Source organism: Schistocerca serialis, chromosome 2 (assembly GCF_023864345.2).
Source record: "Schistocerca serialis cubense isolate TAMUIC-IGC-003099 chromosome 2, iqSchSeri2.2, whole genome shotgun sequence".
In the NCBI taxonomy this organism is placed as follows: domain Eukaryota; kingdom Metazoa; phylum Arthropoda; class Insecta; order Orthoptera; family Acrididae; genus Schistocerca; species Schistocerca serialis.
The window spans coordinates 587,326,329-587,352,550 of NC_064639.1; the positions used below are offsets into that span (position 1 = coordinate 587,326,329).

The window sequence follows — 26,222 nt, forward strand, 5'->3', positions numbered from 1 at the left end:
TTTGGTACAGGTCCCACACACTTGAGCAATTTCTAGAACTGCTCGCATGAGTGATCTGTAAGCAACCTCCTTTGTAGACTGATTGCACTTGTCCAGTATTCTACCAATAAACCGAAGTCTACCACCTGCTTCACCCATGACTGAAGCTATGTGATCATTCCATTTTTTATTCCTGCATAGTGTTACACCAGGTACTTATATGAGTTGGCTGATTCCAACAATGACTCATTGATATTGTAGTCATGGGATACTATGCATTTTCGTTTTGTGATGTGCACAATTTTACATTTTTGAGCATTTAGAGCAAGTTGACAATCTTTGCACAAGTCTGAAATCCTATCAACATCTGACTGAATATTTATGCACCTTCTTTCAGATAGTTCTTCATTACAGATAACTGCACCATATGCAAAAAGTCTGAGGTTACTATTAATATTGTCTACAAGGTCATTAATATGCAACATGAAAAGCAAAGGTTCCAACACATTTCCCTGGGACACACCTGAAGTTACTTCTACATTTGACAACGACTCTCCATGCGAGATCACATGCTATGTCCTGTCTGCCAAAAAGTCCGCAATCGAGTCACAAATTTCACTCGATACCCCTGGTGATCGTACTTTTACCCATAAGTGTTGATGTGGTACTGAGTCAAATGCTTGTTGGAAATCAAGAAATACTGCATTTACCTGAATACCTTGATCCAAAGCTTTCTGTACGTCATGTGAGAAAAGTGTGAGTTGGGTTTAACATGAACAGTGTTTTCAGAATCCATGCTGCTCAGCACTGAGGATATCTTTCTATTCAAGATACCTCATTATGTTTAAGCTCAGAATATATTCTAAGATTCTAAAACTAATTGATGTCAAGGAAACTGGATGGTAGTTTGGTGGAACACTTCTACTATCCTTCTTGTAGCTAGGTGCAACCTGTCCTTTTTTCCAAGAACTGTGCATGATTTTTTGTTCAAGGGTTTGATGACAGATTATAGTTAGAAGAGGGGATAACTCACTCACCAATTCAGTCTAGAATCTGACAGTGATTTCATCAGGTCCTGGAGCTTTGTTCAATTTTAACAGTTTCTGGTGTTCTCAACACTGCTGACATTAATAATTATTTAAGTCATCTTTTCAGTGGTGCGAGGATTAAACTGGGGCCATTCTCTTAGGTTTTTCTTTGTAAAGGAACATTTGAAAATAGAGTTAAGCATTTAAGCTTTCACTCTGCTACTCTCAGTTTCAGTTCCTGTCTCATTTGCTAGGGAGTGGACACTAACTTTGGTGCCACTAAGAGCCTTTACATATGACCATAATTTCTTTGGATTTTGTGAAATTTCATTTGACAGTATTCTGCTATGGTAGTCATTGAATGTATCATGCATCGCTCTCTTGATGGCCAAATGCATTTCATTCAGCATCTCTGTATCTATAGCCCTGCACTTTGTTTTACAATTATTATGCAATAATCTGTGTTTCTTTAGAAGTTTCTTCACAGTGACTGTATACAATGGAGTTGTTAAGATGTACATAGAATTCGCAGATGTACAGATCCATTCTTGATGAGTGATAGCCAATTTCAATGCATGCATTATGACTGTGCATAAAACATTGCTACCCTCTCTCAAACAATTCTATTGTCTGTTGTACAACAAGACAAGCAGCTAGGATCCTACCAACCAGGTCCTGTTTAGTTTCTGCTCAGTTTTCATACACCAGTGATCTCGTATGATCCCACAGGGATAAAATTCACACTAGACTAGTTTCAGACAATTATGTATTAGTTTTTCAATAACAATGTAGAAACATAAGTACAATAGTATACAAACATGTGCTTTGCACATATTGCTAATTCAAGACCATTTGAAATATACGTTTTTTAAGATTAGTTTCTTATATCAAAATACTTAGTGTAGAGTCATCTATCGTCTGTATAATTTTGATCCTAGAGATTTGGGTCACACTGTGTTTATACAGCTAAATGCTGGACATTTACACATTTGTAGTTGACTACTTGTTCTATTCAAGACTTTTTGATATGCTGTTTACAAGACATTTTAGTTCCATGAATAGATTGTCAAAGCATTTTATGGCTATATGTTTCACATCTTTCAGTTACAAAGCTATATTTACTATTGGAGAATGCAAATCATATCTGCTTCCAGTGTTATATTTGCAAATGTTTCATAGTTCTCTCAAACTCCAACCGATGGTTAATAAAAAATTTCATCAATGAAATAATGGGTAAATTTTGAACTGCTTGAACAAATGCTTGCAAAATTTAAGTGAGTGATCCCTACACAAGATTATAAATATTTTCTTTTGCACAATGAATAGTTTTTATGTAAATGAGGAAGGAAAAGGAAAAAGGAAAGCACCACCATTCTGGCCACTGATGGGCCAACTGACCCCAACTGACCACTGTGTCATCCTCAGCCAATGCTGTCACTGAGGTACAGGTTGGAGGGGCATGAGGTCATCAGACTGCTCTCACAGCAATTATCGGGTCACCAGAGCTGATGTTGCTATTGCTTCTTCAAGTAGATCCTCAAATGGCATAACGAGACTTGGTGGACGCTGTTCCAATCCTCACACCAAGGAAAAATCTCTGGTATACCATAAATCGAACCTGGGTTCCTTACATGGTTGTCAGCTGCACTAGCCACTCAGCTATGGAGGCAGACATGAAAGAGTGGAGTTGCTGCAGAACATTAGTCCATGTATCGTCAATGAATGAAAATGGGTTGAAACCTTGATAATTATTTTCATGTCACAAGTAAATGAACATAAACTTAATAGGGTGTCTAATGTATGGTTTTCCCTATTTCAGTTTTCATCGGTATGTATAACTAAGAACTTAAAATTTTCTGTCATGGTTGACGCAGGATATTTTTATCAATAGAGCAGAAAATGATTTTTCTAAGTTTAAAAATAACCTATTTGTGCAAAATATGTCAATAGTGCTCACAAATACATCATTTTCTCTTTTTTCTGTTGGTATTTCTTTACTCAGTAACGGCCTTGCCCCGCAGTGGATACACTGGTTCCCGTCAGATCACCGAAGTTAAGCACTGTCAGGTGTGGCCAGCACTTGGATGGGTGACCATCCAGGCCACCATGCACTGTTGCCATTTTTCGGGGTGCACTGAGCCTTGTGACGCCAATTGAGAAGCTACTCGGCCGAATAGTAGCGGCTCCGGTCAAAGAAAACCATCATAACAACCGGGAGACCGGTGTGCTGACCACATCCCCCTCTTATCCGCATCCTCATCTGAGGATGACATGGCGGTCGGATGGTCCTGATGGGCCACTTTTGGCCTGAAGATGGAGTGCTATTTCTATACTCAGCTCAGCAATAATACTTGTATTGTAGGATACATGCTGCTTGGAGTAAAAGATTTCCTTCTCAGAAACAATTTTATTACTTTTAAAAATAAAATGGTAGACCATTAAAAAAGAATGAGAACAGTACTTGACCCTATGAATGAGCGCTATAGCACACATATTGTATGAAGTTGTCTAGAAAATAACTTCTGTTCAGCTATAAAAAAATCCTGCTGCCGTCAAAAGCAAATTTACCTGAAAAATCTTAAAACTACAACTGTTTATTACTAGCATTTTTCTACATAATCACCATTTAGATTTAAGCATTCATCATATTTCTTAATGAGTTTACAAATTCCCTCTGCATAATTATGCTGCCTGAGACTGAGACCATCCTGTTAGAGTCAAAATTTATATGCAGAAATGGAGCTCACTTAGAGTAAAACCTGGGCAGTAGGTTGAATGTTCATGAAGTCCCATTTGAACTTGTTTTTACCAAGCACAGTGTAATAGATTAAAGATGGATAACTACTTCTTTCATCATCTTTCCACTCTTAAACGAGTGATACCATTAATGCACAGTACTTTCACGTATCATATTTGATCAATATGTAGCACAAATTTTCCAATGGATGTCAATGGCTTTGAGACTTTTTGACATTAAAAAAATGTATTAGAGGATGGATTTCATATTTGGCAGGATTTTGAATTGAAACGCTCATTTTGAATGACTACCGTAGGTGAACGAAAAGCAAAGTTGCTTTGTTGCCATCACTGTTCTAAGTACACTGACTTATGGCATGAGACAATATAGTGACTCTTCTGTTCCCCCCAATGCTTCCCATGATACATGAAAATAGAGGTTACTTTTTTCTCATAATTTCTCCTCATGATGAATAGCAGAAAAAGAACAAGGAGGGGGTATAGTGCAACTTTCTGTGTCATGTTTATTAATTATTAACTAAAACAGGCATGTGCTGAACTATATATTCCTATATATTCCATAAAAAGATAACTTCCATAATTCTACATTAACAAAATGGAAAAAGTAAACAAAAATATGGAAAGGCAGCTATCCACCTTTAGCTGACTGATGTGTTATGCAGTGACACACATTACTAGCTTTCCAGATACATATCTTTTTTAGTTTAAGTAAGCACACATAGACACCATAATGCACTCAGCCACAACTGTGGGGACAATGACTGTTTATGAATGGTTGCACTGGTTGACAGGAATGATACAAGGAGCAAGTATAGCAGCTGAGTAAGATTCAAGGAGCAGTGAGGGTGTGAACTGTTAATAAAATGCAGAAGAGGTGGAGACAGGTGGCTCTTAGCATCAGTAATAAAATGATGAATGAAGAAAGTGGTAGTACCAAAATATAAGGAGAGGGGTGAGGGGGGCATTTTCTTGCTTTGAGATGAGGGACATCATATTCAAAATCCTAATCTGTTATCCCATCATAGTCTTCCATATTGAGAATAATAATGTGGGATGATGTGGAGTTGAACAAGTATGTAGGTTTAATCATACATAAAGAATATAGTTGCCTTTCATTCGTTAGTACGATACTGCAAACCACATTCCACCTATCAAAGAGATTTCCCATAACTCAACTCAACAAGTTATGTTGGAGTACTGCTTGAGTGTGTACCATCCATATTAGTTTTGATTAATAGAAGACATTGAGTGTATGGTATACAAAGAAAGGCAGCAAGTGTCACAGTTTCTCGTTCTTAAAACTTCTGAAAGAGTGTTGCTAAAACGCAAAAATGCCTTAACTGGATAACAGACTGATAAAAATGTGAAATATCTTGACACAAATCTACTTTAAAATATTTTTTAGAAATCTTTCAGGTCTCTTTATGCCACTTCTGTAGGAACCATATGAAGATAAAATCAGACTGACAAGAAGTCAGACAGAGGCATGTAATCACTCATACTTTACAAACTACATCTGGAAATGGATCAGGAAGAAAATTTATGACATTTAACAATAAAAAGTAGCCTATGTCACAAAGTTTACAATGATTTGCAAACTATAGATGTTGACTTAAGAAAAAAGTGGAAAGTAGAACTTGTAACAATGATAGAATTACAATTGTCTAGTTATTGTGTTAGTTTTCATTATATTTGTGATATTATTTTTTCCTGATGTCTGATGATTTTGGACTTACTAGAGTATTACACTGGATGACATCATCTAGGTAGTGCAATATTTTTGCAAATTGACATATTGCCATCCTCTGGCCCTACTGATGATTCTTATCTTCTGCTGGATGCTGTCTATATATCTCTTTCTTTATATATAAAAACAAAGATGAGGTGACTTACCGAACAAAAGCGCTGGCAGGTCGATAGACACACAAACAAACACAAACATACACACAAAATTCAAGCTTTCGCAACAAACTGTTGCCTCATCAGGAAAGAGGGAAGGAGAGGGGAAGACGAAAGGAAGTGGGTTTTAAGGGAGAGGGTAAGGAGTCATTCCAATCCCGGGAGCGGAAAGACTTACCTTAGGGGGAAAAAAGGACAGGTATACACTCGCACACACGCACTTAGGGGGAAAAAGGACGGGTATACACTCGCACACACACACGTACCGTAGGGTAAGTCTTAAGGTAAGTCTTTCCGCTCCCGGGATTGGAATGACTCCTTACCCTCTCCCTTAAAACCCACATCCTTTCGTCTTTCCCTCTCCTTCCCCCTTTCCTGATGAGGCAACAGTTTGTTGCGAAAGCTTGAATTTTGTGTGTATGTTTGTGTTCGTTTGTGTGTCTGTCGACCTGCCAGCACTTTCATTTGGTAAGTCCCATCATCTTTGTTTTTAGATATATTAAATGCAAGATATGTTATACTTAATGTTTCATTTTGTTTGAGACTATTATTTTCTGTTTGTTTGAAATTGCATAATATATGGGCCTTTGATTAGTATGCTTATGTCATAAGCAAACATTACAGTTTTTGAAGAGTCCTTTCAAGTAACTGGAAGGTCAGTTATGTATGTTAGAAGCAAGAGAAAACCCAATGAAAATACTGTTGGGCTCTACACTTCATATACCTTCAGTTTTATTTCTGTGATTCGGTTCATTAATATGAATCTCTGCTTTCTGTTACGACAATAAAATTCCACACATACTAAAAATATGGCATTAACATTACATTAATACTTGTTCCATAGATCGTGAATAGGACAGCAATTAATTTGTTTTTAAATGCTGGTTGACTGTCTGCCAGACTTTTGATGCTATGCGGCAAATGACCAAAGATTTTGGTCACAACATAGTTTACTCCTTTCTGTGACAAAGTCAGATTTAACCCAGAATAGTTATGATCACCCTTTTTTTCTAGTTTTGTGGCTACACACTTTGCTGAATGGGGATAAGTTATTAATAACAAATTTCATAAGTGAATGTATGTAATACAAAAGTACTATGAATATCCTGAGTTCCTTACACAAATGCCTGCAAGGTGATCTTGGGTGGGTTCCATTCTGATTACATTCTTTGTGCAATGAATGTTCTTTCTCTTAATGATGAATTACCCCAAAAAAGGATGCCATATGAAAGCAGTGAACGAAAATAGGCATAGAGGCTAATTTACTGATATGTTTATCACCAGTATTTGCAATAATCCTAATAGCACAAGTAGCTGATCCTAACCATTTTAGCAGATCATCAATGTGTTTCTTCCAATTCAATTTCTCATCAATGCGCACACTCATAAATTTTGAATATTCTGCCCTAGCAAAAGACTTCTGTTCAAAGTCTATATTTATCAATGGTGTATTGCCATTTACTGTAGAGAACTGTATATATTGTGTTTTCTAAAAATTTAGTGAGAGTCTATTTGCAGAGAACCACCTAATAATTTTTTGAAAGGCATTATTTACAATTTCCTGAACTAATTCTTATTGTTGGGTGTGATTACTATACTTGTACCATCAGCAAAAAGAACTAGCTTTACATCTTCATGAATACAGACTGGCAAGTCATTAATACATTTTACGAACAATAAGGCACCCAAGACTGGACCCTGTGGGATGCCATTCTTGATACCTCTCCAGTTAGAGGCCTCAGTTGATTTCTGCAGACTATCCATACTGTTAATTTCAAGCTTCTGCATTATTCTAATTAAATATGAATTAAAGCATTTGTGCAATGTCCCACTCATACTACAATACTTAAGCTTATCTAGAATTCACACAGTCAAAATCATTTGAGAGATCACAAAATATCCCAATGGGTGATGTTCAGTTAGTCAGAAGATTTAGTATTTGATTAGTGAAAGCATATATAGCATTATCTGTTGAAAAGCCTTTCTGAAAACCAAATTGACATTTTGTTAGTACTTCATTTTTACAATTATGTGAGGCTACTATTGAATATATTACTTTTTCAAGAATTTTGATTAATGGTGTCAGAAGTGAGATTGGGCAGTAGTTGTAAATGTCAGACTTGTTGTTGTTGTGGTCTTCAGTCCTGAGACTGGTTTGATGCAGCTCTCCATGCTACTCTATCCTGTGCAAGCTTCTTAATCTCGCAGTACCTACTGCAACCTACATCCTTCTGAATCTCCATAGTGTATTCATATCTTGGTCTCCCTCTATGATTTTTACCCTCCACACTGCCCTCCAGTACTAAATTGGTGATCCCTTGATGCCTCAGAACATGTCCTACCAATCGATCCCCCAACCTGAGGTTCTGGGTGACTTTTGTGCACAGTACCCTTTTCTCTTAATCTGTCCAGTCCTTTTCCTTCACCCCTCTTCCTTCCCCTTCAACTCTTCTGCCAGAGGAAGGAGCCACTGGCTCCAAAAACTTGTGAAAGTTGAACCCTTTTGTGTAAGTCTTCGCCTGCTGTTGCTTGGTGAGCAGATTTTTTATCTCTTCATTTACACTGTAACGTCGCTTATTTGTCTGTATGATTGCATCCGCACTCCCTCACCCTGATGGATTCATCCCTGCTCTCACATTTATAGCTTCTTCCAGCATTCCTTATCCCTCTTTGTGTTGCACTTTGTCTGTTTCAGATCTACCTTATGTGAGACCACTATTTACCCTAACCTTACTGCAGCTGTTCTGGAGATACAGTAGAATAAGGAAATTGATTTAAACAGTTTTTGTGCGGATTTTGATCTTGAATTAGCTGCACTGTTATTAACAAATATTGATTTAGTTGTTGTTGCTGTGTACCATTCACCAGATTGTAACTTTGAGAACTTTATTGGACATATGGAGAACTGTTTGTGTTACCTAATATGCCTAAAGTCAAAAATCGCACTGTGTGGAGATTTTAACATACACATAGGTGATGGAGATGCCAGAGAGGCATGAGATTAATTACCAGTTATGGGTTGTTTATTGCAAATAATCTCCCAACAAGGGGTGGTGCATGCCTGGACACCATAAGCACCAACCACAACATCTGGAATTATAAACTCAGTGTAGTTGAACCTATGATAGCAGATCACTGTGCACTAGTAATGGAAACCAGTATGAGGAGCAAACTGCAGATAAGCACATGGCATTCAAACTACACATTCAAAAGAAGATTTGTTAATGAAGAGAGACTAAATGATCTCAAAGCAGCTCTGTCTTGTGTAAACTGGTAGCAGAAAATTGCAGAGTTAGTAGGCAGTGATTCTTTCTTCTGTCTGTTCCAAACCTTAAAAGCAATATTTGATGACATGGTTCCGGTAAGACCAGTGAAGAATCCTGTGAACAAATCACAGGCAGGCAGAAAGTTATCAATATGAAACAATGGTACACACCTGAGCTCAATAAATTGAAGTGTATTGTAACAATGTGCAAGGGCCAAATGAAATCAGCTTTAGACGTTCCAGCTAAAGAATTACATCACCATAACTACCTAAAAGCCAAAAAAGCTTATAGGAAGGCAGTAAAGGAAGCAAAAAAGAAATATAATGATACATACATTAAAGAGGCCCAAAATCCTTGAAAAGCTGCCTGGAATCTTGTAAATGAGAACAGAAAGAAGACTACCTCCTGCTTAAATTCATGTAGCCCTGGTGACTTCAATGAATATTTTGTCAGAATAGTGGAAAAGACAGTGAGTGAAATTCCACACTCTGACCTAGATCTGACTGCAAACATAAGAAATGCAGACAGTTGCAGTATTCAAAACTGGAAGGAAGTACACCCTGAAGACATGATAAAAATTGTGAACTCCTACAAACACTCAGAAAGTGTAGACATCTATGGCATGTCCTGCACACTGCTAAAGCAAATTATTGCAGAATTAGCTCAGCCACTAGCCATAGCCATAAACATATGTCTGTCTTCTGGTGTCTTCCCAGACTTCCTTAAACTGGTGCGCACAGTACCAATATGTAAGAAGGGAGATCCATGCGAGGTGTCCAGCTTCAGACCAATCTCAGTGGTACTAGTACTAGCCAAAGTTACTGAGTCTGTGAAGCACTGCCAGGTACTGAATTACTTTGAGGAAAACAACTTATTCCAAAACACACAGCACGGATTCCGCAAAGGGAGATCAACAGTGACAGCCACACTGGACTTATTACAAATGGTTCGACAGAGTTTTGAAGAGAGAGAGAGTGTGGCACTGATACTCTGTGACCTCAGCAGAGCCTTTGACTGCACCTCACCCACAACACTAATAGCCAAGTTAAGATGCTATGGTGTTGGAGGTGTTGTTCTATCAACACTCCAATCTTATTTGGTAAACCGAAAGCAGGTAGTATCAGTGCACAGAGCAACTTCTCTTGAACAAAAACTGGAACATGGAGTGCCCCAAGGATCAGTCTTAGGACCTCTCCTATTCCTCATGTATGTCAATGATACGAGCTGTAATAGTCAAATGTTGCAGTTTGCATATGACACTACCCTTATTGCCAAAGGACATACAGCTGCAGAAGCTCTTGGTGCATCAAATTTGATGTTTGAAGAAATAAAAGAATGGTTCATCATAAACAAAATGAAGATCAATGAAGAAAAAACCCAACATTTGATATGCAGTCTAACCAACATTGAAGACCAAGAAAACATGGAGACTGTCAGACTATTGGGATTCAAGATTGACAGCAAACTCTCCATGAATGATCACACTGCATATGTATGCACCAAACTTTCTTGTGTGATATACCTCCTGAGGAAGCTGAAGAGGGTAATAACTGATCAGTTTCTCACAATAGTCTACCATGCACTCTTCCACAGCCACATTAGCTATGGACTTTTGTTGTGGGGACACTCCTCAGGCTGCAAAGATGTGTTGCTATTACAAAAAAAAGCCATCAGGATCATACCCTCTAGCAAAAGACTGGACCACTGTAAGCCTATTTTCACCAGGCTAGGCATAATGACTGTTTTTAGCCAGTATGTGTTTTTCTGCCTCATTTATATAAAAGAAAATCAAAGGAATTTTAGCATAAGACAAGAAATACATAATCATGACACTTGCTGTAAGAGGAACATTGAAGTGCCAAGGTGTCGCCTATCAAGTACACAAGACAGCTTTCCAACAGTCGCCCTAAAAATGTACAATCAACTGCCTCCAGAAGTGAAATCCCTGCCACCTGAATTATTTCAGAAAAAAATTGCTCAGGACTTGAAACAATACCGACTATATTCCTTGGAAGAGTTTTTCAACAGTGGTTCTAGTGAATGGACAAAATAATAAATATTGTTATGTTTATATATAATTTTGCCTAAATCTAATCTTCTTTTTATGTTCTCAGTTAATTGCACATTTAATTTTGTGTTTTACTTAAAGTACATATTTTGCCAAAACGAAACTTTATGAGTGTGATCTATATGGTTTTGTAAACGTTTTGCTTTATGGTATTTTCATTTGCTGCTATGAAGTTTTACCTTCCTGTTTAGTTATATTTCATTTTCTCTATGTTCTATGTGTTTTTGTGCACTGCATAAATATTTTCTTTTATTTGTAATATAAATTTTGTATATGGTGTTGTATAAATGTTAGTTGATAAACATTGTATGTGTGATGCAGTCTGTCCAACCATGGCTGGTAAATGATGAAGATATAGTAATAAAGTAATAAAGAAGAAAAGAGGTCAATGACTTGGTGTTGCTTCTCTCTTGTGTAACAGCTTACACTGAACTTCTTGTATGGTGCAGTTTGATGAATACAATAAACTTTAGATTTTGGATTTAGATGACATTTATCACTAGAGGAAAACTGTATTCCAGAAAAATGCCAAATTTTATAAAAATTCCACAGTTTTAATAAAATGATAAGAAAATAACTATTATTATCCACAATAAATACTACTTGTATTAAAGATACCAATAAACAATAGCTTGTTTTCTCTAGCAACTATTTATTAAAGATGGAAATGCTGATCACCAAACCTTTTTATAAGTCCAAAAATTGGGTTGTTCATTATAAGACCCAAAAAGGACATGGCTGCATTGCGTTCCTGTGAAGCTCCTTCTTTACATTGAAGAACTCTGCACCTGTACACCCAATAACAATATGCTTTAAAACAACTGAACACTTTTATTGATGACAGGAATATTTTTCCCAACAGAATACAAATACTTTCATTTTTATGTTCGTGTTGCCTACATTTGAAATCAAATGGAGGTGAGTACCAGTATGTGTATCTTTAATCTTTATTTAACAACAAAAACAAGCAATTTTTCACAAAATAAGTTAATTGGATAGATAAAAAAGATCTACTCACCAAGCAGTGGCAGAACACACACATCAAAGAATGTTGTAATCAGGCAAGCTTTTCGAGCCAGTGGCTCCTTCTTTAGGCAGAAGGATTGAAGGGGGCAGAAGAGGGGTGAAGGAAAAGGACTGGAGAGGCCTAGGAAAAGGGTTAGATTTCAGGAAAATCGTCCAAAAGCACGGGTCAAGGGAGACTTACTGCACAGGATGAGAAGGAATGACTGATTGTTGGGGACTGAAAACATGAGAGCTTAAAGGTGGAAGACAGGGTAATGTGCAAGACAGAGTTTACTGCTTAAACATCATGCATGAGATAACAAGAGTGAAAAGATAAGTGCATTGTAGGTAACAGAGGTGGGAGGGTGGTGATGAAAAAATAAATGGATGAAACAATGAAAGATGTCGAAAACTAAAACCTTTTTCACCATCTTACCAGTCTATTTTTCACTACTGCCCTCCCACCTCTTTTATGTACAATGAAATTAGCTTTTCACTCTTATTAACCCATGCATGATGTTCAAGCAGTAATGTCTGTCTTGCACATTACCCTGTCTTTCATCTTTAAGCTCTCAGGTTTTCAAATCTCGCTTGATGCAGTCCCCAACAATCGGTTATTTCTTCTCATCCTGTGTGATATGTCTCCCCTGACCCACAGTTTTGGGTGACTTTCTCAAAATCTGCCACTGTTCCTAGACCTCTCCAGTCCTTTTCCATCACCCCTCTTCTTTCCCCTTCAACCCTCTGCCTTAAGAAGGAGCCACTGGCACAAAATTACAACCTTCTTTTGTGTTGTGTACTGCTGCCACTTGGTGAGTATACTTTTTACCTATCCAGTTAAATTATTTAATCTTTATTTAGTCTTTAATCTCTATTTATTCACTGTTGATCATTTTACATGTAGCAGGCTTTGTTGGATGTAAATAACAGTCATGTAGTCGAAGAGTACAGGTGAAGTTTTAAATACTAAAATCATCAAATGAGAGACTACAGGCACAATCAAACATTAAACTCAACATTGTCCATACCATGAACTCTTTTATAATGTAACATACACTTCCTGTTAGTCAGTTACTGGTACACAATTTTACCTTGAAATTTTTAAATTGCATGGATCAAACAGAGAAAAGAAATTTATTAAAAATTTTGAGTTTGTTTACTTTGTAGAAGCTTTCTGATCTTGCTGTCCAGTGCCATTGTAATGTTAATGTTTGTCTGATTATTTTCTGTTGTCATGTCTGTGAATTGTTTCTATGGCAACATACTCTTTAATGTAGTTCCTGACAAAGACTGCAGAGACATTCACAATTGTTAGTATTTGAAATCTGGTAAAAAGAGGGAGACAGTGCTCCACCTTATATATTATACAGACAATTTCTTTTTGAACTTTTAAAATGTTGCTGATAGGGGGAAATGTTCCCCACATGAGTAGGCCATATTAAATATGTTACTGAAAGAGCCCAAAATATGTCACATGGAAACCATATGTCTTGGTTTCCACATGAGGTTGGACACTCAAGAGATACTTTTGCCAACTCGGTTAATATGCTCTTCCCAACTGAGTTTGGTGTCAATATGTATTCTTAAAAGTTTAAATAATTTATTTTCTGTACCCTTAGATGATGCTGAAATAAGCATTCTGATTTAATCTGGATCACAAATAAGCTTATTGGCTGAAAACCAATTTCAAGTTGCATCAGAAGTTTCTTACGTAATCTTATCAAGAGTTATGATGTCCTGATGTGAAATAAGTAAAGTTGTATCATCAGCATAACAGACTACAGACTGTGGGACACTATGGATTAGATCATTGACAGCTACAATGAAACAAAAGGAGCCAAGAACAGAGTCCTCTGGAACAACAGTACCAGCTAATACTAAGGAGCAATATCCATTTCTAAATGAGACAAACTACCTTTTGTTCTTCAAATGGGAGGATATTACTCCTAATACAGATTTCTGTAGGTATAGTACTCCAGTTTTGTTAGTAGTATGTTAAAAGGAATGCAGCCAAATGCTTTACTTAGATTGCATGATGTAAGTGATATAATCTCTTCTTTTTGAAAACAGCTAAAATATTATTAACAACATAACAGCAGCATTAGTATTTTTATCTCGCTGGAACAAATAGTGATGGTTGCAAAACAAGCCATGCAATGCAAAATCATAATGTAATTGATTGTACATGAGTGATCAAAATATTTTTGAGAGTTTTGGTACAACAAAGGCTGGTCAGTAGTTGTGGGGGAGTTGTTTATCACACTCTTTGAATATGGTTATAACTCCTCAGATTTTGAATAAATCCAGAAAAACTCCATACCCTAAACATTTATTAAAAATATAACTTAGTGGCCTACTTATCAAATGAAACATTCTTTTAACAGAATAATTGGACCTCTAGAAGCAGCACATACATTTTGAATTTAGAAACTATTTTGAAGATATCACTGGGTCTGATAATGTCTCAATGAAAGGTGAGCCTTTCAGACAGTTGGGAGTCAAGCAAATCCCTTGCAGATGTGTTCAAGTTCTTAACTAATTTGCTAAAGTAGTCATTGATTTCTCCTGGATAAAGCAGAGTTTGACATACAAGGAATGGACAAAATATGAAAACACCATGACAAACACATTCTTGAACAAAAGTGAAGGTTAACAGATAGCTAATCTTGTGGGTTGCGCTTTTGTATTAGACCATAAATGGCACCCGTGCAATATCCTCAATATGGTGCAAGTGTCAGTTGTCATCAGAACATTGTTCTGCAGAGCTGTAAGTGCATTATGTCAGAGCTCAATGCATTTGAAAGTTGGCAAATTGTTGGTGCTTATATGGTGGGTGCTTCCATAACCAAAGTAGCCAAAATGTTTGATGTTCCAAGAGCCACCGTAGCAAAGATTTATAGTGCATACAGGGAAAGCAGAAAAATATCATCTGCTAAGTCACAAGATAAATGTGACAAAAAATAAGAAGGCAATAGCTGAAAAAAATCTCTGCAGAACCGAATGTCCCACTTGCAAGCCCTGTCAGAACCAAAACACCACAAAGAGAGCTCAATAAGTAGAGAACTGGCATGCATGCTCACCAAACCAGAAACAGTAATTGCTTGTACCGAGATAGAATGAATAAAACTAAAACCCAAACCACTATGCTTTACCAAGGTGTCAAGATATACGATAAATTGCCAGAAGAAATCAAAAACATAAAGGAACTCGGTAAATTTAAAGAACATTTATTAAAAAATAGCTTTTATCCGATTAGAGAATTCATGCAGCATGGATTCCTCAAGATTACTATCTGTTCTACTGCTCATAAAAATTGTGGTATCATCAGCAAATAATGTAAATTCACACAGCAGGCTTGTACATGATGGTAGATCATTTATAAAAATCAGGAATAATAGTGGCCTAAGAATTAAGCCCCGAGGCACTCCACATTTAATGGAACTCCATTCAGAATGTGAGGAAATATCACATACTCCACCTAAGTATTTGGTAGAAAATCCAAAGAAATTCTGGTCGTATGTAAAGTACACAAGCGGCAAGATGCAGTCAATACCTTCGCTGCGCAGTGCCGATGGTACTGTTACCGACAACTGTGCTGCTAAAGCGGAGTTATTGAACACAGTTCTCTGAAATTCCTTCACCAGGGAAGACAAATGGAATATTCCAGAATTTGAAACATGAACAGCTGCTAGCATGAGTTTCTTAGAAGTAGATACCTTAGAGGTTGCGAAGTAACTCAAATCGCTTGATATGGGCAAGTGTTCAGGTCCAGATTGTATACCAATTAGGTTCCTTTCAGATTACGCTGATACAATAGCTCCCTACTTAGCAATCATATACAACCACTTGCTCACCGATAGATCTGTACCTACAGATTGGAAAATTGCGCAGGTCGCACCAGTGTTTAAGAAGGGTAGTAGGAGTAATCCATCGAACTACAGCCCTGTATCATTGACGTCGGTCTGCAGTAGGGTTTTGGAGCATATACTGTATTCAAACATTATGAATCACCTCGAAGGGAATGATCTATTGTTACGTAATCAGCATGGTTTCAGAAAACATTGTTCTTGTGCAACGCAGCTAGCTCTTTATTCGCACGAAGTAATGGCTGCTATCGACAGGGGATCTCAAGTTGATTCCGTATTTCTAGATTTCCGGAAAGCTTTTGACACTGTTCCTCACAAGTGACTTCTAATCAAGCTGCGGGCCTATGGGGTATTGTCTCAGTTGTGCGACTGGATTCGTGATTTCCTGTTAGGAAGGTCGCAGTTTGTAGTAATAGACGGCAAATCATCGAGTAAAACTGAAGTGATATCAGGTGCTCGCCAGGGAAGCATCTTGGGACCTCTGCTGTTCCTGATCTATATAAATAACCTGGGTGACAATCTGAGCAGTTCTCTTAGGTTGTTCGCAGATGATGCTGTAATTTACTGTCTAGTAAGGTCATCCTAAGACCAGTATCAGTTGCAAAGGGATTTAGAAAAGATTGCTGTATGGTGTGGCAGGTGGCAGCTGATGCTAAATGACGAAAAGTGTGAGGTGATCCGCATGAGTTCCAAAAGAAATCCGTTGGAATTCGATTACTCGATAAATAGTGCAATTCTCAAGGCTGTCAATTCAACTAAGTACCTGGGTGTTAAAATTACGAACAACTTCAGTTGGAAAGACCACATAGATAATATTGTGGAGAAGGTGAGCCAAAGGTTGTGTTTAATTGGCAGGACACTTAGAAGATGCAACAAGTCCACTAAATAGACAGCTTACACTACACTCGTTCGTCCTCTGTTAGAATATTACTGTGCGGTGTGGGATCTTTACCAGGTGGGATTGATGGAGGATACGGAAAGGGTGCAAAAAAGGAAAGCTTGTTTTGTACTATCACGTAATAGGGGAGAGAGTGTGGCAGATATGATACGCGAATTGGGATGGAGGTCATTAAAGCAAAGACGTTTTTCGTCGCGGCGAGATCTATTTACGAAATTTCAATCACCAACTTTCTCTTCTGAATGCGAAAATATTTTTTTGAGCCCAACCTACATAGGTAGGAATTATCATCAAAATAAAATAAGAGAAATCAGAGCTTGAACAGAAAGGTTTAGGTGTTCGTTTTTACCATGCGCTGTTTGGGAGTGGAATGGTAGAGAGATAGTATGATTGTGGTTCGATGAACCCTCTGCCAAGCACTTAAATGTGAATTGCAGAGTAGCCAAGTAGATGTAGATGTAAGCTATTCAAGACAACTTTTTGTTTCCTGTCTTGGAGATACGACTGTAGCCAATTGCCTGCAACACCACTTATTCCTACTAATTTTGCTTTTTGCAAGAGAATCTGGTGATCAACACAGTCAACCACTTTAGACAAATCAAGAAGACACCAAGTGACAGCATTTTCTCATTAAGCATTTCTTGGACTTTATTTGCAAGTGCTTAGACTGCATCTTCTGTTGAATGGCCCTTTTGAAAGCCAAATTGACTCTTTCTGAGAACTCCATTCTTCATGAGATGATCAGTAATTCTTACAGGTGTTAGCTTTTCTAGAACTTTAGAGAAAGCTGTCAGCAAATAGGTAGGTCGATAGTTAATTCAGTTTTATTGCCATTTTTGTACAGGGGCTTCACAATGGCATACTTAAGTCTGCTGGGGACAACACCATTCTGAAGGGAAGCATTGAAAATATGACAGAGAATGTCCCTTATCCACACAAAAGAATATTTCAATAAATTACTAGAAATATTATCAACCCCTGCAGAGTTCTTACTTTTTAGAGACATGATGATTTTTTTTGAATTTTATCTACAGTGACAGCATTAAGGTGCATTTCTGGCTTCATCAACATTGGGCTTGCAACCAATCTGTTGAGTTACTGATAGGAAGTGTTTATTAAAAATCTCAGCCGTACTTTTGAGGTTATCTACTAGGGTACATCCATATCTGATTTTATTTACATCTTCCTTGCTTGTTGTATCTCTTTCTGTTTCTTTTTTTTTACAATGCTCCAGATTGCCTTTATTTTATTATTAGAATTATCTATTTTCTTCTCATAATAAAGGGCTCGTGATTTCTATGTTAGTTTCTTTAAAATTATTCAGTATAATCTATAGTGTTCCCATTGTTCTACATCTTTAGATAATCTTATTGCAGCATAAGTTTCCCTTTTGGTTATACATGACTGTTTTATATCTTTTGTAATCCAGGGCTTACTTACAGAACTGGAAGCACTGTTTTTGACCCATTTCTTTGGAAATATTTCTTCAAAAAGAAAACAGAATTCGTTTATAAAACAGTTGAATTTCGTATCAATATTATCAAGGCTACATACTGAAGACCAATCCATTTGTTGCAACCTGGGGTTGACAGTTTCCTTTGCCTCTTCATTCATTAGTCTTATGAACTTCCATTGAAGAAGTTGTTTTTTGAACAGATTAACATCATAAAGAATGAGAATTTGTCCATCGTGATCTGAAAGCCGACTTATAACCTCCCTGACAGTATAATTCTGATATCCACTTACATCTAAAAAAATGTTGTCTATCATAGTTTGGGACTCAGATGTAATTCTTGTTGGAAAGTTTATTACAGATATCAAATGATACAAGGTCATTGCAATCTCAAAGCCAATTTTATTGTTATTTTTTGTCATAAAGTTTATATTGAAATCACCTAAAACTACAGTATCCTATGCTTTTGCATGTAACCCTGACAGCACGAGTTCCATTATAAGCAGAAAAGTTTTTTGTCACCTGAGGGTGGCCTGTAGACAGCCAGCACTGTTATTGTGTACAAATTAGTTATTATTTCAGTTGCACATTCCTCAAATTGTTGTTCCATACCATATTTCTTAATATCTATAGCTTTGTATGCTACACTATTCTTAACATAAATTGCTACTCCATCTTTGTCTTTACTTTCCCTACAGTAGTATGTTACTAAACTATAACTTACTATGGATGGCAAGGTACGTTTATCAGTAATATGGTGCTCAGTTAAGCACAAAATATGAGAATTATTTATACAATCCTTTTCCTTAATGTTAATAAGAAGTTGGTCTGTTTTGCTTAAGAGGCCTCTTACATTTTGATGAAAGAAAGAGATGCCTTCCTCTTGCTTTTTTATTCTATTAGTGCTGTTATTACATGACTGTGAATCCACTGGAGTCTGCCTTGAGACAGAAGGGAGGAGACACTTGACATTACCAACTGTTGTCCCTGCTTTTTCTTTAGGCCCACGCATAACAAAATGTTGTGATGTGAAGGAGGCTCGGGATTTCTTCTGCCCAACAACCTTTTATTTGGATTGCTTGATATCCTTGTGGATATTTTTATTGTTGTATCTGATGATGTAGTTGTTTCTGTAGATGGATATGTTGTCACTCATGCTGTTTCTTTGTTCTCTGGTCCTGACCATGTTGTTTTACCTGCTACCATTGTTCTTATAACTTCTTTCTCAGCACTTCCCATTATAATCGATTCTTCTTGTTCTACTACTGCTGTAGCAGGATTTATTTGTAGGGAAGATATTTTGATCACCTACGTTAAAGTTGGCAGTGAGATTTTGTCACATTTCTGACTGTGATAAAAAACAGTTTTCACTCAGGCTTTGATTTTCTGGCTGAGCTGTGATTTGCGCCATTTATTTAGATGCATTCCATGTGTTGTGAAATGCTTTCTTTCTAAATCATCAACAGGGAGAAAAAAAGCATTTGAAGTGGTCTGGATAAAGGACAAAAAAGATCCACCATGGTTTAATAATGAAATTCAGAAGATAATGAGGAAGCAGAGGCTGTTGCACTCTCAGTTCAAAAGACAATGCACAAGTGACAAAAGCAAAGGTTAGTAGAGATTCATGCATCTGTGAAAAGATCTATGCATGAAGCGTACAACAACTACCACCATCACACTTTAGCAAATGATCTGGCAGAGAACCTGAGAAAATTCTGGTCCTATGTAAAATTGCAAAGCAGGTCTAAGGCTTCCACTGAGACACTTGTTGACCAGTCTGGTGTAGAGTTGAAGATAGCAAAATGAAAGCTGAAGTTTTAAATTTTACATTCAAGAAATCATTTACACACAAGAATCATGCAAACATATCACCACTTGACCATTGGACAGATTCCCATATAGAAAACATAGCAGTAAGCATCCCTGGTATAGAGAAAAACTGAAATGAAACTTCCTGGCAGATTAAAACTGTGTGTCAGGCTGAGACGTGAACTTGGGACCTTTGCCTTTCACAGGCAAATGCTTTGCAGTAGAGCATTTGCCAATGAAAGGCAAAGGTCCTGAGTTCTAGTCATGGTCTGGCACACAGTTTTATCTTGCCAGGCAGTTTCATATCAGCGCACACTCTACTGCAGTGTGAAAATTTCTTTCTGGAAACAACTGAAAAATTTGAAAGCAAATAAATCACCAGGTCTAGATGGAATCTCAATTTAGTTTTACCTAGTCCGCATTTATTGTGAATCTCACACTCAGCACAAAGTCCCAAGTGGCCAGAAAGAAGTGCAGGTGACTACATTATATAAGAAAGGTAAAAGACTGGAACCACAAAATTACAGACCAGTATCCCTAACTTCAGTTTGCTACAGAATCCTTAAACATATTCTCAGTTTGCATATAATAAACTTCCTTGAGAGTGAAAAGCTTATGTCCACAAATCAGCATGGTTTTAGAAAGTATCACTCATGGAAAACTCAGCTTGCCCTTTTCTCATATGATGTACTGGGAACTATGGATGAAGAGCAACAGGCAGATTCCATATTTCTAGATTTTCAGAAAGCATTTGACATGGTGCCCCTTTGCAGGCTGTTAATGAAGGTATTAACATATGGAACAAGTTCACAGATGTGTGAGTGGCTAAAAGAGCTCTTAAGTAATAGAAATCAATATGTTGTTCTTGACGGCAAGTGTTCACCAGGGACAAGGGTATCATCAGGAGTGCCCCAGTGAAGTATGATAGGTCCACCGTTGTTCTCTATGTACATAAATGATTTGGTGGACAGGTTGGGCAGCAGTCTGCAGTTGTTTGCTGATGATGCTTTGGTGTATGGTAAAGTATCAAAGTTGAGTGACTATAGGAAGACACAAGATGACTTAGACAAAAGTTTTAGATGGTGTGATGAATTGCAGCTAGCTCTAAATGTAGAAAACTGAAAGTTAATGCAGTAGAGTAGGAAGAACAAGCCTGTAATGTTCAAATACAATATTACTAGTGTCCTGCTTGGCACTCAAGTTGTTTAAAAATTGTGTGTAATGTTGCAAAGTGATATGAAATTGAAAGAGCAAGCGAGAACTGTGGTAGGGAAGGTGAATGGTCAACTTTGGTTTATTGGAAGAATATTAGGAGAGAGTGATTCACCTGTAAAGGAGGCCACATATAGGACACTGGTGCAACTAATTCTTGAGTACTGCTCAAGTGTTTGGGATCCATTCCAGGTCGGTTGAAGGAGGACATAAAAAAAATTCAGATGTGGGCTGCTACATTTGTTACCGGTAGATTTGAATAATGTGTAACTGTTACTGAGATGGTTTGGGAACTCAAATGGGAATCCCTGGAGGGGAGGAAATGTTCTTTTTGGGAAACATTATTCAGAAAATTTAGAGAACCGGCATTGGAAGCTGGCTGCCACATGATTCTACTGCCTCCCTCATACATTGCGTGCAAGAACAAAAAAAAGATAAGAGATGAGAAATGGAGACTCATACAGAGGAATATAGACAGTCATTTTTTTGTCACTCTATTTGCAAATGACTAGTAGTGGTACAGGGTACCCTAGTCCATACACTGTATGGTGGCTTGCACAGATATAGATATAGACGTAGACTGCCAAGGATTATGTGATGATTTTAGCAGATCAGGTCCATCCTATGGAACAATGTTTGTCTGCAGTGATGATGTTCTGTTCCAAGATAACAGGGCCCTTGTTCACACAGCTCACATAATCAAGGACTTGTTTTGTGAGCACAAGTACGAATTGTCACACTTTACGTGGCCGCCACAGTCATCCGATCTCAATGTTATTGAATCTTTGGGATCCACTTTGGAGAAAGGGTTCATGATTGCTATTCACCTGCATCATTGTTACCTGAACTTGCCACTATTTTGCAGGAAAAGTGGTATAAGATTCCCCCAAAAACTGTACAAGACCTGTATTTCTCAATTCTGAGATGCCTGGAAGCTATTTTGAATGCCAACAGGCAACAGTTTTCCCCACACCATTTTAAGCATGATAATGTATTTTTGATGGTTCCATATTTTTGTTCACCTCCTGTACATGGCTGGAAGAATGGTTTTTCCTAAAACTTCCTATGCTGCTTTATAGTTATTTGAAGCACTTTCTAAGTATGTTTCACACGCTGCTTTTCTGTATTGTAAGAGCATACTTTCCAGTCTTTTTTACTTTCAAGATAAGTATTGTGAACTATATCCCTCAGCTCAGTTCCTCGATTAGCCTCACTTTTATATAATTGATAAAGTAAGAGCATTTTTTTTCTCTCTATTTGTGCTAATTCTTTTGTGTACTAATTAACGTTTTGGTTTCACCTTTACCTGAGGAGCTAACTTTTATTAAAGGGGAAGATGGACACCATATCATTATATTCTGTTAAAAAATTATCAAAACCATTTTTAACTCCTACTTTTCCTGTTTGACACTCATTTTCAACCAATTTGTATCGTTTGACGTAGCAGTAAAGAACATAATGCCTGACCTCTTTTCCATGCCTCCACAAAATTCGTTGGAATAAGTTGGTTCTTATATAATTTTAAAGGCAATGGATCATGGTCTGCAACCTTCCACCAGCCAGGCTAGTCACATATTCATCTCTATGTAAATTACAATAATATCATCTAGAGATGCCTCCATAAGTGCAATGCAAGTTTAAGAATCTTAAAATATTTTTTAAAAAAAGTATTAGAACCTTGTTGCTCTGAATTTTCCATTTCAGTGTTAAAATCCACATTGATAGAAACATTTCTTTTAAACTTAAATTGGTTGTTTACGACTAATTCATATTGGTAAAAAAAAAAAAAAAAAAATACAATTACATCACCATTTGGAGACCTATATAGGCTAACATGTATTATATTTTCTTCAATCAGTCTCACACAACTAAACTCTGCATCTATTTCTGAGCTTTGTGGTGCCATGTCCAGTTTTCAAAATTTTAAACTATGCTTGATGTAAATTCCAGTACCAACATTTTGCTTGTTTCCTGCACCGCAATAGATCCTTGAGGAATGAAACTGTCTACTTGATTTTCTGTTAACCAGTGTTCTGACACACACAGAACATCTACATTGTTCATGTTACATTTTAATAAATGAAAGAAAGTTCTGTGATCCAGTTTTAAATTAGTGTATGAAATCAAAGTTCTATTAAATTACAGGCTTGATTAGCAATCAGCATGGGTGAAGATATTTTTGAACACTGAAGTAAGACTGTACACTATTTCAATAAGTCACATGAAATAAGTACTACAAGAGCTACCGTAAACTGTTAAAGTAACATTTAGTTCTCCCATAATTCAACTGTTTTGCATTTATTTACTTATTTATTGATTATTTTCCTTTCCTTTCTGCACTACATTTTAAAGGTTGACTTCACTTTTCTTCCACCATTATTTCACACACACTTATCCAGTTATTCCTCACTACTGGTAACTGACCTCATTCCAGTTTTGTCTACCAACTGGTGAGCAGTTGGGAAAGTGGATGATAGAGTGATGAACAGTAACTAGAGGCAGTGTATCGCATAACAAACCAAACAGTATAGTCATTCTGCAAATTCTCTCTGTCACATATGTTTTGGATTCCACATTCAACATTTGGTGTTTGTTTTTATACTTTTTCTTGTATGGTGAAGGGCATTTTATCATTGTAGTATTCATTGTGAGTAACACATAGGAAACATAATAAATATTAGATGAATAAGTTAAAGTAATAGTGTTCTGTATGTTAAAGTTTCATGAGAAACTGTTAGCAGCAGCAACAAGAGAAAGACTAATGGAGCATGTGGTATTTGAAAGAGAGAGCAGTTGGTAGCATCCACAAAGCATTCTGTGCACTTTGTGCAGAACACACCTTGTGTTTGACACTTAGCAAGCTGATACCTGTTTTGTATTCAGTTGACTGCAGTTTCATCTTTGAGTTCATTTTCTTATACCATTGAGAAAAGACCAGTAAATTTAATGTGTTAACAGAAATCATAGTTTCAGTTATCTTAATTCTGTACCCACCTTGCTACACAGTGAGCTGCAGTAATGACCCATATGTCACTCAGTATAGCAGCACCACAGATTTGAGCACCAGAAATTTCAAGAGAAAGCTATAACAAGTTTCAACATAAGAAACATTCTGCAGTGAAAGTTAAAATATGACAATGCAAATCCATTGAGACAGGAAACTAACACATTACAAATAACACATTAACTTTCTTTAGAGAAAAAACTATCTCCAGATGTTTTAAAATAAACCAATAATGAAACAAAGATTTACTTATGTAATAAATTGTCAGTTAGGGACATATACAATCATTTTATGTGTTATATAAATTTTATGTGTTATGTGCATAAATGATCTGACACACAGGGTGAGCAGCAATATGTGGCTGTTTGCTTATCATGCTGTGGTGCATGGAAAGGTGTCATCATGGAGTGATTGTAGGAGGATACAAAGACGACTTAGACAAAATTTCTAACTGATGTGATGAATGTCAGCTAGCTCTCTAAATGTAAGTTAGTGCAGATGAGTAGGAAAAGCAGTCCCATAAAGTTCGCATACATCATTAGCAGTATGCTACTGATGCAGTCAGATTGATTAAATATAGAGAAGAAGGGAGGAGATTAGTGTTTAACATCCCATCGATAGTGAGGTCATGAGAGGTAGAGCATAAGTTCCTTCAATTCATCTACCTTGTGGTCCCCAGTTTTGGTGCTAAGTTTCTCACTAACCTCATTTCTGGTATTCCAAATTACTTTTGTCTTTCTTCTGTTTACTCTCAACCATATTCTATGCTTGGTAGACTGTTCACTGCATTAAGTATTTCTTCCTCTCTTTCACTGTAATAGAAATGCCATCAGCAAATCTTATTGTTGATATCCTATTATTCTGAATTTTAATCCCACTCTTGAACATTTTTTCATTTACAGAGCATAAAACTGATGACCACATTAACAACTATCTCAACAGAATGAAGAATAAATGCAGGATGGAAAAATATTGAATGTTATGTGCCTGGAAGTTTGGGCTTGGGCTACTTATGTTCTTGACACTTGTAAATGACCTCCCAAATACATTAAAACATGTGAAGGAGCCTCAGTGTTGTAGCTAAAAAAATTCTGATCCAGAAACACTGCGATTACCAGTAATGCCAAGGATGAAATCTATTATTTAGATTAGATTATATTTACTTTCATTCCAATTGATCTGTAGTGAGGAGGTCCTCCAGGATGTAGAACATGTCAGAAATACAACAAGACATGACAAATATTTACAACTAAAACAAATAAGCTAATGTACCATTCCACAGGTCCCAAGTGGAATGATCATCATTTTTTAATGAACACTATATGAAAGAGTCATTTTACAAATACTTGTGGAATGAAAGTAAGCATAGTATGCCAGCTTTTTCATTTTTATATTCCCTATGTCTGACACAATTCGCATTGCAATTAGAGATTTGTTAAGACACTTCAGCAGTTCTGTGGTGTGCTCCTCCCAGTTGAATTTATTATCAAGCTGTAATCCAAAGAATTTAACACTGTCCACTTCTTCTATCTTCTTGTCATCATATGTTAGACATATACTCATGGAACACCCCTTACAAGTTCTGAACTGCATGTAGTGTGTTTTCTCAAAGTTTAGTGACAAAGAATTGGCTAGGAAACAGTGATTAATGTCCACAAATATTTTATTAGCTGATCTCTCTAAGACTACACTTGATTTGCTATTTATTGCAATGTTTGTATCATCAGCAAACCAAACGAACTTGGCATCTGGTAATGTTACTGATGAAAGGTCATTGATATATACAAGAAAAAGTAAGGGCCCCAAAATGGGACCTTGCGGGACCCCACATGTAATTAGTTCCCAGTTGGATGTTGCCTCATATCTTGACACATGTCTCTTTCCTAATAACACCCTTTGTTTCCTGCCAGAGATGTAAGATTTGAACCATTTTGCAGCATTTCCTGTTACACTATAATATTCTAATTTACTTAAAAGG

General features: G+C 36.9%; 1 protein-coding gene across 3 annotated transcripts in view; it reads right to left on the reverse strand.

Moving 5' to 3' along the window:
- LOC126457610 (trypsin-1-like) overlaps positions 1 to 26,222 on the reverse strand; it is a 74,947-nt gene that overhangs the window by 22,544 nt on the left and 26,181 nt on the right. For all 3 annotated transcript variants that reach the window (XM_050094062.1, XM_050094063.1, XM_050094061.1), the window contains exons 3-4: positions 24,235 to 24,323; positions 11,681 to 11,785 (exon numbers count right to left, since the gene is read on the reverse strand). In XM_050094062.1, the coding sequence (XP_049950019.1) occupies positions 11,681 to 11,785; positions 24,235 to 24,323 (194 nt within the window). The remainder of the gene's footprint in view (positions 1 to 11,680; positions 11,786 to 24,234; positions 24,324 to 26,222) is intronic.